The sequence below is a fragment of the Pungitius pungitius genome, chromosome 4, assembly GCF_949316345.1.
Source record: "Pungitius pungitius chromosome 4, fPunPun2.1, whole genome shotgun sequence".
Taxonomy (NCBI): domain Eukaryota; kingdom Metazoa; phylum Chordata; class Actinopteri; order Perciformes; family Gasterosteidae; genus Pungitius; species Pungitius pungitius.
In genome coordinates, this window is record NC_084903.1 from 6499262 (window position 1) to 6513432 (window position 14171).

At 43.2% G+C, this 14171-nt stretch overlaps 1 protein-coding gene across 3 annotated transcripts in view; it reads left to right on the top strand.

Annotated features, from left to right (window-relative positions):
* arnt2 (aryl-hydrocarbon receptor nuclear translocator 2) overlaps positions 1 to 5088 on the top strand; it is a 43298-nt gene extending 38210 nt beyond the window's left edge. For all 3 annotated transcript variants that reach the window (XM_062561684.1, XM_037486642.2, XM_037486651.2), the window contains 4 exons: positions 163 to 301; positions 1438 to 1588; positions 2982 to 3127; positions 3205 to 5088. In XM_062561684.1, coding sequence (XP_062417668.1) covers positions 163 to 301; positions 1438 to 1588; positions 2982 to 3127; positions 3205 to 3303 — 535 coding nt within the window. In that variant the 3' untranslated portion in view covers positions 3304 to 5088. The remainder of the gene's footprint in view (positions 1 to 162; positions 302 to 1437; positions 1589 to 2981; positions 3128 to 3204) is intronic.
* Positions 5089 to 14171: the final 9083 nt, after the last annotated feature.

Below are 14171 nucleotides of genomic sequence, written 5' to 3' on the forward strand. Positions count from 1 at the left end.
TTTGTCCCAATATACTTTGAGTGGTTTGGACGCTACGCAGTTATGGCAACATGACATCAGCCTGACAGTACAATATTCTTCATAGTTGGGTTTTATCTGATATCAGGTAACGTACCTCACTAACGATGTGTGTCTCTCTGTGGTGTGTCTTTGTGTCCACAGTTCCTCTGTGATCCACGTCCCTGGTGTTAACGACATACAGCCGTCAGGCTCAACCAATCAAAACCTGGCTCAGATTTCCAGACAGCTCAATCCAGGCCAAGTTGCATGGTCAGGCAACCGCCCCCCCTTCTCTGGACAGGTAACAAGCACACACAGATTACTACCAACCTCTAACGACGTTAGTTGATCATTGTGTGCGTGTTTCTCATGTTCCCTCTATGGAATGTGCCGAGCATATGTTTTCTAACCGGACCACTAATTGCATCACAGCAAGCAGAGGCAGATAATGTGAGTCTCTCCACTTTTAAACACAGCAGACATAAGGTCTTTATGAGTTGTCTGTGTCCTTGAACAGCGGTACGTTAGCCTCAATTCTCCTCTCAAGGTACCCAACAATGGAAAAGCCCATTTTCCTAAAAGCAATGAGTAGTCTCTGAAGGATACTTAAGTCCTTAAACTTTTCCAATTCCAAAATCCAAAAATCAAGAACTCAAAACTCAAAAACCACCAAGGGGAAAAAACTAAGGACACTCTTTGACAACCTGCCTTGACAGAATGACGCGACCAAGAAAGGACTCAGCAGAGTTTTTCCCTAGAACCCATTTCAGGGAACCCGTCTGCCCGGGGTGGGTCACGCTCTGTTAGGGGGGCTTCCCGATCCACAGGCGCCGAATCCCACTGGGAACGGGTCATGAGACTGGCTGCCCGCCTCTAGGCCGACCCCCAACACTGGCTCCAAGAATCACACCCCCGACCTTACGACTGGTGCATGTTGTGGTTTGTAGTTGTTGTGTCAGGTCGTGAGCGTAAGCTCGCGTCTCGTCCATGTTTTTCCTCCCCTCGATATTTTGGATTCTTTCAGTTTCATTTTTTATTTGGAACTCACCATGCAAAACTCGGCACCTGAGTCCTACTTCCTGCCCCTGCCTACCACAGCCTTGACATCCCTTTTGAAATCCTTAAAGCTCTGATAATTCTTGTGGTCTTGCTGTTGCTGTAAAGAGTTCTTTACACAGACTACACACCAAACTACACAAATGCATTTTCCTGAAGCACACTCATATTTTATATTTTTGCAAAGTAATAATAATAATAATATAGATGCAAAGTATTTTCTCTATTTTGTATTCCCATTTCAACTTGTTCTTTCAACAGCATGTTTAATGTCACCTTAGATTGAAACACCGAACCTAATTTTAATGTGACAATTATGCAGGTTTTCAAAATACCGTTTTTGCCTGTTTTCCTTATCTGATACGCTGTACATCTCTCCAGCCCAGCAAAGCCCAGTCCAGTCCATTTGGTATTGGTTCTGGCCACAGCTACCAGACCGACCCGGCATCCTACAGCCCCCTGTCGTCCCCGGCCACTTCCTCTCCCAGCAGCAATGCCTACTCAGGACTGACCAACCGCAGCACAGCTTTTGGTGAGCCCTCCCTCCTCTTCCATTACGCAATTATCTGTAGGGGCTGTGTTTCTACTTGTGTGTGCGTGTCTGGAGACCTCCAGATCTTATTAGGTAGGTCTTGAAGACTTTGAAATCACTACCCAAACACCACAGTTCGGTGTGTGGTAGGGCTGTCAGAATTGCTAAAAAAAAACACCTATATTTGAATATCTGGTTGTGCATTAGGTGTCAATAACAGGACACATTAATACAACGAGACAGAACTACTTAGGTAATTTCTTTAACGTTTAAACATATTTAAGTTCTGTCTCTCTCTCTCTCTCTCTCTCTCTCTTGTCTCGCTCTCTGCGCAGCGGTTTAAATGAACAACAATAAACAAATGCTGAGTGCTGATCAAGAGTTTTGTGCAAGCAATTTAAGGTTGCGATTCTTGTCCTAAATATGGCAGGCTTCATTAAAATACAAATAACATATAGAGGCGGCTATAGAACATACACCAAGCTGGACGTGTGCAGTAGCAGCAGTGAGATGGTGACCTGTCAAATGGAAAGAACTATTAATGTGAAAAGGTTTCAGCACTACAATGCATCAACAGATACTTTCACATTATAGAGAAGGAAGACCTGGACCAAGGAGAGCCAGATACACACCAGGAGAGTGTGTTTGTAGGAGCAGCTGACCTTGCTGCAGGACAGGGCGTGTCCAGCGTGTAGCGACTACTTGATAGCCTCTTAATGGACACACATTATACATCTTTCTGCTCCCTCCTTTCTTTATTCTCATACTACTTAGGCAGATTTTTGGACTCTGGGTTTTACTCTCCATCCATCCGTCGTTCTTTCCTCTTTGCTGTGAGCCCATTAGAAAGACAAAGAAGTGAGGAGCAGTCAGTCCTTCCTTTGCTCTGTTGTTGCATGTCTTCATCAGTATTCTAGAGTGATTCAAGAGTTGCTTTTTCATTATCTTGGATGCTCTCTACTTGAACCATACAAGACCAGCCTCCTCTCTGTTGTGTTTATTTCTGTTCCATCAGCATTCTGTCCCCGTGCTGCTTCCTCTTTCCATCAGCGCCTCAGCCTCTCGCTGCTATCTGGCCAGAAAATAATAGTTTATTATTGTGAAACCGTAGGAATGCTCCTCTGCGAGGGAGGCAGGCAGCTTATCAGCTGTGTGTGTGTGTGTGTCTACGTGTATGTGTGCGTGTGTCAGTTTTGTGCTTGAAATGTTCCAAATAACAGCACTGAGAACGAGGCCTTTATGTGACAAAAACTTCAATTTCTCCAATATTTATTAGAATAATTGATCATACTTTAGTATGGCTGGGGTCTGTGTCGGTACATTACTGCCCTGTGTCCTCACTTATGCAATCAGTCTCCCTCGTGTCGGAGTAAAACCCCCTGTGTGTTTCCAGATGTTTCAGGGGAGGGCAGTCAGAGTGGAGCCCAGTTCCAGGGCCGTCCCAGTGAGGTCTGGTCCCAGTGGCAGAACCAGCATCACTCCCAGCAGGCCAGTGAACAGCACACACACCCCAACTCCAGCCAGACAGAAGTCTTCCAGGTAACACACACACCGTGACACACAGCTGGCTGCTAGCTAGTGCACACAGATATGTGATCTGTATTGTGTCTCTTCAGGACATGTTACCCATGGCTGGAGATCCCAGCCAGGGAACAGCCAACTACAACATAGAGGACTTCGCTGACCTCGGCATGTTCCCTCCCTTCTCTGAGTAACACCCCCAGCGCCCCCTCTCAGACCGGACTGAAGTTTGCGTTCATCTGTCATGCTATTTCATTTTTCTATATTTCTGGATCACCCATGTGCAGCACGGAGAATGTCATTTGCATTCATACAAACGCACAGTTCACCAATGTTTATAGCTGCAAACATACGCATACCGTACCTCATCTGTCCAAAAGGACCCCACAGACAGATGGAGGGCACCTCAGCTCTCTGCCTTCTCAATGAGGACTCCAGCTGTGAGAACAACTGGGACCGTGTGTTCAGCTCCCTGCAGGCAGCATGACCATCCAAGATTGACAGAGCAGAACTCGAGTGGTTTTTTGTGAGCAGTCCATGATGATGAGCACAATGTCTGCTTGACCAATTGTTACACTACACCCAGAGATCTGTTCTGGAGTACAAACAATCAACTGAGTCAATGTCCCTTAACAGGGTTGACACAGAGCCCTGTCTGGACGTTCTTGCCAAGATGTTATTATTTTCAAGTTTCTTTTTATATGATTGTTTTAGCTTAGTCAAATTTGACCAACATATGCATTTATTGACTCAATGAGATTTGATCAAATTATTTAACATTAACAGCGTCACTGAGTTCTAAACGAGAGTGTCTAACTGTGATCTAAAATATTTTTCTCTCTTGTGACCACGACTGAAAAACAATAGAAACAAAAGCTTTGGCAGGTGAATAAAGATTAATACAATAAACACAAGGGAAAAAAACGATCAAACATTTGTTTTCACTTCTCTCTCAGGGTTTCCATAAAGTCCTCTCTGCACATTGAATATTCCAAAAGAAGAGTTAGAGATGAGTGAGCAGCGCACTCTGCCATGCCGCTGTGGGTCACCAGTCCCAAACAGCAGCAGGCAGCGTAATGCGAGCACACACGTTTACATCAACATGTAGAACAATAACACACCCTCAGTCATACATTTGAGCCGTCTGTTGCTCACATGAATCTTTATTTTGCGGATTTTACGCGTGGCAAATAAAAGGACAGAGCAAGTCTGCTTTATGCTCAGCCAAAGTCCAACACAGTCATGTATTCATCCTTTCATGAGAAAGGACCAGTAACGCAGCAGCCGATACCTACACACAGTGAGAGTTCTGAGTGTTGTACACCTCCATCTGTCATCCCTTTCTCCATCAACCTTATTGTGTAACTGTGTGTAGTGATGTCCACAACCCAAGTATTGAAGGCTTCTATGTATGAATTCAAATCAAATACTCATTACAGACAGTTGCAAAGCTAAGGCTTAAAGTGCACTTCATGAAGCAAATTGCTAATCTCACCAGCCTGCTTTAAAAGGGAAAAACCGCCATACGGTCCAAACAAAGCGCAGTATTTAGTGTACTTGGTGTTCTTCAGTTCTGGCTATTCGACATTATTACTTTATAATCTTTTCAACTATTAAGATTATTGAATAATACTTTATAGCGGTGAGCTTTTACATGATAGATTGTACGATGTCTCTGACGGACAGATGGGAGAACCTCCAACGGACATCAGAGTCCTTTTGCTAAAGATCTCAAATTGATGTTTTTTTGTACATAATGCGATTTTTATGTTGACTTGTGTAACTTTCACACAGTACATGTCTTTTGTGTATGTTTTGATGATATTGTGTGCAATGTGAGTACATATTTAACTATTGGTATTTAGTTAGTCTGTTAATTGTACATTGAGTTCTAGACCTGTAAAAACTGTGTAAATGTGACCCATTATTTTTGTGTAACAAATTGTGCTTGTGTCAATAAATTCTTATTGGTTACATGGCTTCTGTTCAAAGTTTTAGTTTCCATTATTTGAAAATAATTCAGAACTGGGTTTTGAGGGCCCAAATGTAATGACACTTACTGTATATAATCAATTCATTGCTTTTTGTGCAGTTTTTTTAATGTTGATGTTTCCGTAAGTGCTTCAACGGTATGCATTTAATTATGTAAATGAGAAGTTGGCTAGTGTGAAGAGACTTTATTGTCCTCCTCTGCTTCACAATGGCTTATAATACATGTATATTTATATTGGTTTTTGCACCTAAGTGCTTTACAGAGACATTTTCCCTTTACATTAGCATACGCTTAATAATTGACATAAATATATTTGCATGTAAAATTACTAAAACAAAAGAACATAAACATCATTTAAATCCATGGAATAAAAATGTGTCTTTAGGTGAATCTTTAAACCATTAACAGCCTTGGGCAGCCGAGATCATCTCTCATTCTCTTCACCTGGTCTCTTGTTTGCCATCCTGGTTCTGACTCGCCGCCTATTCCCGTATGGGGCGCCGTTTGTAAAATGTTGCACGTTCTAAAATCCTGCGCAGTTTTCGTACATTTAGCGTTATCATATGAATAAAAAAAGCAGGACAATATTTAGAGACAAAATCATGTAAATACATGCAACAACTTTTCAAGTACAATGTTTGGCAGTAACACAAAGTTGGTAATAAATAATAATGATAATGATAATGATAATAAATGTTAAATGTAAATGTTATGTATAAATGTTAAATCTAAATGTAAATGCTAAATATAAATGTTAAATATAAATGTTAAATATAAATCTAAATTTTAAATGTTATATATAAATGTTAAATCTAAATGTAAATGTGAACCCCGTTCGAGATGGTCCGATTGACGGGGTGGGAAACAGCCGCGGTGCGCGGTACCCCTGCTCTATAGCAAGAGCTAATTCATACGGCAGCCATCTTGGCTTGCTGCATGAATTACCGTAAATATTGTAATTGTCAGTCGTCATGTCTGACCTTTAAACTCAACATTTAGATTTACATTTAAATTTAACATTTACATTTAGATTTAACATTTACATTTAGATTAAACATTTAGATTTAACATTTATATATAACATTTAACATTTACATTTAACATTTATTATTTACCAACTTTGTGTTACTGCCAAACATTGTACTTGGAAAAGTTGTTGCATGTATTTACATGATTTTGTCTCTAAATGTTTGAAAAAGTGACATGTGAATATTGTCCTGCTTTTTTTATTCATATGATAACGCTAAGTGTACGAAAACTGCGCAGGATTTTAGAACGTGCAACATTTTACAAACGGCGCCCCATATTCCTGTGCCTGCCCCTCTGGATTTGTTTGCATGTTGGACTGATCTCCTGGTTTTGACCCTGCCCGAACAAGTAAAGAACTGATTGGAGTCCTGTTTCTGAGTTGTGCTTTTGGGTTCTAGTACCTGTAATCCCAGAGGTGGACTGTAACGAATTACATATACTCGCGTTACTGTAATTGAGTAGTTTTTTGTGTACTTCTACTTTTTAAAGTATTTTTTTTTATCTGTAATTTTACTTTTACTTAAGTATTTTTTGTTTGAGGTATTGTACTTCGCTACATTTTAAATCATATCCGTTAAATGACATGTAATGTAATGTTACTGAGTAAAAAAAAATGCAAAGGAAAAAAAAAATCGCGCCCAGGAAACTAACGTCACTGCACTGATTGAGTGATGAGAGGGAGAACGAACTCGCTAAACAAGAATGATGGAGACGGACAAAACAGATGCAAACCCAGCTGAAATCGAATGAAAATACGAAGCGTAGCCGCTAAACCGGAAGTACGTAGATTTTCACAGTAAGAATTGACGCAACCGTCTGTAATGACAGCGTTACCAGGGTAACAAGAGGAGAAAAGTTCATTAAAGGATATAAATAAATAAACCTGGTCTGACGGGATGTGTTAGCAGCAGTAGTTGACTACACTCGCTGCTCTTGGCTCTGATATGTATTGTTCACGTATTGTTTTGCTTTAGTGAGCAGAGCAGAGACAGTTTAATGAGATCGCAGAGTAAACGGTCCGCCACTGGAGTGCATACGTCCCGACGTCAGCGAACCGTCGGTCGGACGGAGATTTATTTTCCCTTGTATTTTTTTAACTACACTAGAATCCCACACCCCACCCAGCTGTTAAAAAAGTAACTCAGTAACTTTTACTCTGAGTACATTTTTAGACTGGTAACTTTACTTGTACTTCAGTAAAATTTTCCTTAAGTAACAGTACTAATTTTGTTACTCTTTACACCTCTGTGTAATCCTTACACACTGCATGTGAGCCATTAAAAGAGCCAATACCTGTAGGAGCTACTACACATAAACAAGCCATGGACGGGGAAACACTGAACAAATAGATGAACATGGAACACATGAACGGTAGTCATTAGCTGAATTATATATTAATCAGTTATCTTTGACCCAAACTGTTTAAGATGAGATATTGAGCAGCAAAATAGCCATTGAGTCAACATGTCAACAACACAGGTTTTGTGCACATATCCAGAATGTGGAGAGGAATTATAACATTTTTAGATGCATTAAGCTGCAAAAGCAGCAGATTATGACTGCATGCAAAAACTGAAAGTAGCAGCAGTTAAAACATGACTTAGATTTAGGGCTCAGAAGTACAGGCAGAGCAAGAATATCGATCTTTACTTAGCAGGTCAAAACTAGACTTGTAATGAACCTGACACGAGGTTCCCCAGAATGCTGCCGCTGCAATGAATGTGACTCCATTTAACAAATCACCCAATGCTGCTGCTGACTGTGGTATCACATGACAGAATAAAGCTACCAGCATTTCAGGTCAAGAATGATGTTTGCAATATTTCTTTCCTGTTAACGTATGTTTGGATAGCCAGATTCTTTATAAAAGTAAAGAAAGGTTTTTATAATGAGTGGCATGGCTATTGTACACCACATGACAGCTTTCTATGAAAAAACAAACGGTGCCGAAACATAAAGTCAAGATGACAACTTGGAAAAACAATGTTTGAGTAGCGATATGATGTTAATTCTCAACTTTAATTTTCACCTAAACCGCATTAGTGATGTTGTCAAAGCAGCTCATATATCAGTAATGTTTCATGGACCCACTCAGCCAACATCCGCTGCGAGGAATGAAAACTTTCTGGCGCCTGTCGAGTTTGTGTGAAATGCCAAATCTCAGATGTGCTTCTCTTGTAAACACAGACTAGCAGTTCTTGGAACGCTATTTGGTGATTCCACACCTTTCTTAGCCTCTTAAATTTCCTTGTGACATTCGCTAAGCTCTGCAGCTTTTGTGATTGACTGGCAGGGAGGAAATGGAGGATGTGTTCATCAACATCATCTACATTCTGCTGCCGTCTGGCTCCACTCCACATCTCCTGCTGGATTGTCATTAGTTGATGACTTCCACATGAAATGGAATGGAAAAAGTCCTAACTCGAAAGCTGTAAATAGAGTTCAAATGGCATCTGGTCTCTTCACAGCGCCTCGCCTCAGGGCCCAAACCAAGACCAAGCGTGTGTGTGTTTCTGTGAGATAGTGTCGGATTTGCATAAGCCACTGAAATGTTGTGCAGTGAGCTATGTGTGTATGTAATGTGCTTGGTGGTGCGTAGCTGCATCTGCTCTCAGCGCGTTGACGACAGCATTTAAAGCAAAGAGAGAGAGAAAATCAACCCACTCTTTCTGTTTACCTTCAGGTCCAACCTAGCACAGTCCCATCATGTTCACGGTGTATACATGGCACATGTCATATAGTTAGTGTTTTCATGGCCTCCGGCAAACACTGCTGTGAGGAATATATAGTCTGTATTTAAGTCGTGTAAGTGGCAGCTGTTTGAAATGCTAAGGAAAGGAGCTATAATGCTTTCTTACCTAGCTCTTTTAGGAACCACTGGATCCTCCATTTGACAATTCTAACATGTTTTTTTGTTATTAGATATTTTGCTGTTTATCCACACATGGATAAACAGCAAAATATCTAATAACTTCTACTCTTCAGACAAAGTATTGAAAATTATGATCAGGATGTTTTTTTCTTTTGATCAGTTGCTGGCACCTGACTCAGCGCTCCATGTCAACATCCTCCACCATGAGGGTTTTAATAATGTAGAAAGTAGTCAAAAATAAACATAAATCCACAAATGAATTCCAAAAAATCCAAAGAAAATGAGAACGGGAGAAACACAAACCAGGATCAAGACACAAAATCAACAGCCAGAGGGATACATCCTGGATATTCAATCCTATTTCAATCCCACAGAAATGTTAAGAATTAAAGACAGAAAGAAACAACACATGACATGACATTAATTAATTTGTCCATCAAATATTTCTACTATTTAAGAGGTTTTGACGGAAAAAAAACTTTTTAAAAATAGTGCTGGGCAAAGATGAAACAATTTAATTCTTTAAATGTTTTTTAAGAGATTAACGGCAATTAATCGCATCATGAGTAAAGTTGTACAATACATTCTAAACTAGTGTATTGCACGCTTTTATTTTAAAGTAATGTTATCAGAAAGAGGCAAACAGGACAATATAATATGAGACAGAAGAGCAACTAAACACAAACTTTGACAGTAAGACCAACCAGTGATAGCACAGATGAGTGTGTCTCTGACCCCCAGGAGAGAGACACACAGTTATCCGTATATTTGGCTACAGCTAATGGTTTCATTGAAGCACCATAGTCCATTGGTTTCCAGATGCTGGTACGCCAATTGTGTGATCATTCAATTACATAATACAGCAGCAGATGTTGCAGACATGCCTGCTGAAGGTCTGCACTCACAAATAAACAAACAAACAAATGACAGTATGTTAAAACCATATTCTAAAAATCAAGAAAAAAAGATATGCACATGCTAATGCTATCCTAGCATCAACGACATTGCTGATTTTAGTTGTACTATCGCTATGGTATAGTTTGTAACAAGCTGGTCAAGTAGGCGAACTGCAGGGGGTCCAGGAGGGGGTCGGTGAGGGTCTTGATGTGGGACAGGACTAGCCGTTCAAAGGACTTCATGACTACAGAGGTCAGGGCGACGGGCCTGTAGTCATTCAGTCCTGTGCTCCTGGGCTTCTTGGGAACAGGGATGATGGTGGAGGCCTTGAAGCAGGCTGGCACGTGGCATGTCACCAAGGAGGTATTGAAGATGGCGGTGAACACAGGAGACAGCTGGTCAGCACAATGCTTCAGGGTGTGGGGCGAGACTGAGTCCGGACCAGCTGCTTTTCGGGGGTTTTGTCTTTTGAAGAGCCAATTGACGTCACTCTCCAAGACAGAGAGGGGCAGTGGGGGAGGGGAGAGTAGTCCAGAGGTGTGAGCACCTGATGGGTCGGGGGAGGTGGTGGAGTTGTGGGGGATGGAGTCAGGACATTGTCTTTCAAATCTGCAGTAGACCTCGTTCAGCTCATCTGCCAGGCGGAGGTCATTCATGGAGTGGGGGGTTTTCGGCTTGTAGTTTGTGAGGTGTTTAAAGCCTCTCCAAACCGAAGCAGAGTCGTTAGCTGAGAACTGATGTTGGAGTCTCTCAGAGTACAGTCGTTTAGCGTCTCTCACCGCCTTGCTAAACCTGTATTTAGACTCTGTGTACAGGTCTTTGTCCCCACTCCTAAATGCCTGATCCTTCTGCAGACGTAGTTTCCTGAGTTCCGCTGTGAACCAGGGTTCGTCGTTGTTATAACTCACCCTGGTGCATGATGGTACACAGCTGTCCTCACAGAAGCCGATGTAGGAAGTTACAGCCTCTGTGAACTCATCCAGATTGTCAGAAGTAGTCCTGAAAACACCCCAGTCTGTGCAGTCAAAACATGCCCGAAGATCCTCTAGCGCCTCGCTGGTCCACTTCTTGGATTCCCTCACCACAGGTTTACAGAGCTTAAGTTTCTGCCTGTATGCAGGAATCAGGTGGACCATGACGTGGTCGGAGTGTCCCAGCGCAGCACGAGGGACGGCGTGATAAGCCCTGCTTGCTGTAGTGTAGCAGTGGTCCAGCGTGTTTTCCTCTCTGGTCTCGCATTTAATAAATTGTTTGAACTTCGGAAGTTCATGGCTGAGGTTTCCTTTGTTAAAGTCACCGAGGACAATAACCAAAGAGTCCGGGTTGGTCCGCTCCACACGCCGTATCTGGTCGGCAAGTGTCCGCTGTGCCTCGTGCACGTTGCCCGGCGGCGGCATGTAAACACCGACCAGGATGAATGAAGCCAACTCACGGGGGGAGTAGAAGGGTTTGCAGTTGATGCTAAAAGATTCCAGAGCAGGAGAACAGTGTAGCTAACTGTCCCAAGCTAAAGGCTAAACCCAAACCCCCTCTGTCGCCATCATGGAGTAAGGGTGTTGGCTTTGTGAGCCCAAAGAAGCCCGACGTAGTGTAGAGCCCTTTTCTCTCTAAGGGGTGGGTGTCTCTGTGCGATAAAGAAGCGAGCCAGCAAACAATAACAATACTGCGTGACACAGGGGCTGCTCAGTCTATCATGGTATCTACATCGCTACCCTGGTCTGAGAAGTCATATTGTGGATCACATGTTTTATTGACAGGAGTTGAGATGGGCACAATATCTGTGCCGTTGCACTGGGTTTACCTGTCGTTGTCTATCGTCTCTGTCTGTGTCCGTGTGGGTGTGGTCCCACGGTTGCCAGTAGATGGGGTGTCGTTTCTACTGGGCAACGACAAAGCAGGGGGCAGAATGGTACTGGTCCCAGAGGATGTCTACAACCCAGATCCCGCCTACACTGGAACAGAGACAGACAGGTCAGTGTTTCCTGCACGAGTTGTGACACGTGCGCAGGCAAGAAAAATGAAGAACGTATATGATGTGTCATCCTTATATCGAGCTGTGTGTGATCCAGATCCGCTGCATCCCAACAAAAAGGAGAAGTCTCCTCCACCTTCAGTCGAGCACATACCTGAGGGGAGTGAGTTAGAGTTAGTAGAGTTGGTAGACACCATTACAAAGAGTAAGGTGATTGAGTGTCAACAAAATGACGAAAGCCTGCAAAAATGTTTAGAGGCGGTAGATTAACCAGTTACTAAGGAATCCAATGTTGAATGAAAACGGTCTATTAGTAAGAAAGTGGACTGCTCAACCTTCTGTTGGTATCAGCGAGTGTGTTTACCAGGTTGTGTTGCCCACACTGTTTCTTCCGCAGGTGTTGTCGCTGGCTCATGACTACACGTGGGCAGGGCACCTGGGCATCCGGTAGACTTATGACCGTGCCCTTAGACACTTCTTTTGGCCTGGTCTGAAAAAGGATGTGATCAGGCACTGCAATGCTTGTAAGATCTGTCAGCTAGCAGGAAAACCAAATCAGGGGGTTCCTCGTGCTCCATTGTATCCAATACCGGTGGTGGGTTCTCAAGTTCTCATAAAGACTCATAAAGTTTTTTACCACTTTTGGGTTACCTAAGGAATTGCAGTCGGACCAGGGGTCCAAATTCACATCATCCTTGTTCGCCTCGGTGATGAGGTCATTAGTGATCACCCACCAAACGTCCAGTGCCTACCACCCTGAAAGTCAGGGGGCGTTAGAGGGATGGCATCAAACATTGAAAGGCATGCTAAAAAAATATTGTTTGTCTGCTCAGATGGACTGGGATAAGGGGCTACCTTTTGTTTTGTTCGCTATTCAGTCCAAATGACCTGGTGTTTAATCACACAGTGCGGGGTCTTTTACAAATACTAAAGGAACAATTGTTGGGTGACAAACGACATACGTGGCAAAGACACAAGAAAGATTGCATCTAGCCAGGAATCTCTTTCGGCCACACAGAAACAGATGAAGTTAAGGTATGACAAATAAGCAGTGAAGCGTGTGTTCCTCCCTGGAGATCAGGTGCTGGTGTTGTTGCCAGTACCTGGTTCATCGCTATCAGTTCAGTACTGTGGTCCATACACTGTGGAAAAGTGTGTTAGTGAGACAAATGACATGGTCAGGACTCCTGAGCAGAGGCACCCTTTACGCCTTTGTCATATAAATATGTTAAAGGAGTACCGAAATGGGGACAAAAACAAACCTGTACATCCAAGTGGGTCCAGCCATAATGTTGCTCAAGGTCCGGTGACTGGAGTGCTGGTCACAGAGGTTTGTCCTGAGGATGACATGGAGGATGAATTAAGGAAACGGTCTGGTAATGTTTTGACCGGTGTAAGGTTAAAAAATTCTGAAATGATTAAAATGTTGCCATCTATAATGGAGCATTTAGACAAAAAGAAACGGGAAGACCTTATTTACCTGATCCATGCTTTTCCCAGCCTTTTTCAGGACATTCCCAGTCGCACAACCATGTTGGAACATTACATTGATGTAGGAGACGCCAAGCCCATCAGAATGCATGTGACCGCCCAAAAAAAGAGAGTAAATGAGGAAAGAAGCAGAGTACTTGCGGAAAAACAGTATGGCTGTGCCTAGCCGTAGTCTGTGGAGTTATCCCTGTATTTTAGTGCCCAAGCCAGACGGTACCTCGGGGCTGGCGGTCAGGGTCCGGTTGGGTCAGCACAGGGGCAGAGGTGGACATCCGTTTGAGGGTGTCGAAAGCCTTCCGGGCCGCTTCGGACCATGGAAGGTTGCCTTTCTTCTGGCTTGTACGGGCGGTATTTGGGGCAGCCATTGCACCGAAGTTCTGGATGAATTTTTTTTTGGGGACAATTTATGTCATGGAAGAGTTTGTTCATAAAGGCTTGGAATACTGCAGGGGCGTTGGTGAGCCCGTAGGGCATCACCAGATACTCGTAATGCCCCCTTTCCGTCAGGAACGCCGTTTTCCATTCATCGCCCTCCCGGATTCTCACCAAGTTGTAAGCGCTACGGAGGTTGAGTTTAGTGTATACACTTGCCCCTCATACCTGTTCCAAGGCTGCCGGGATGAGTGGCAGAGGGAACCGGTTCTTAACTGTGATGCATGGCACGATACAAGGACGTAACCCGTCATCCTTCTTACCCACAAAGAAAAAGCTTGAAGCACCTGGGAACGTGGAGGGGCGGGGATAATCCCTGACACAGGGATTCCTCGACGTACAGGTTCATGGCCTCTTCCTCGGGTAGGGACAGTGC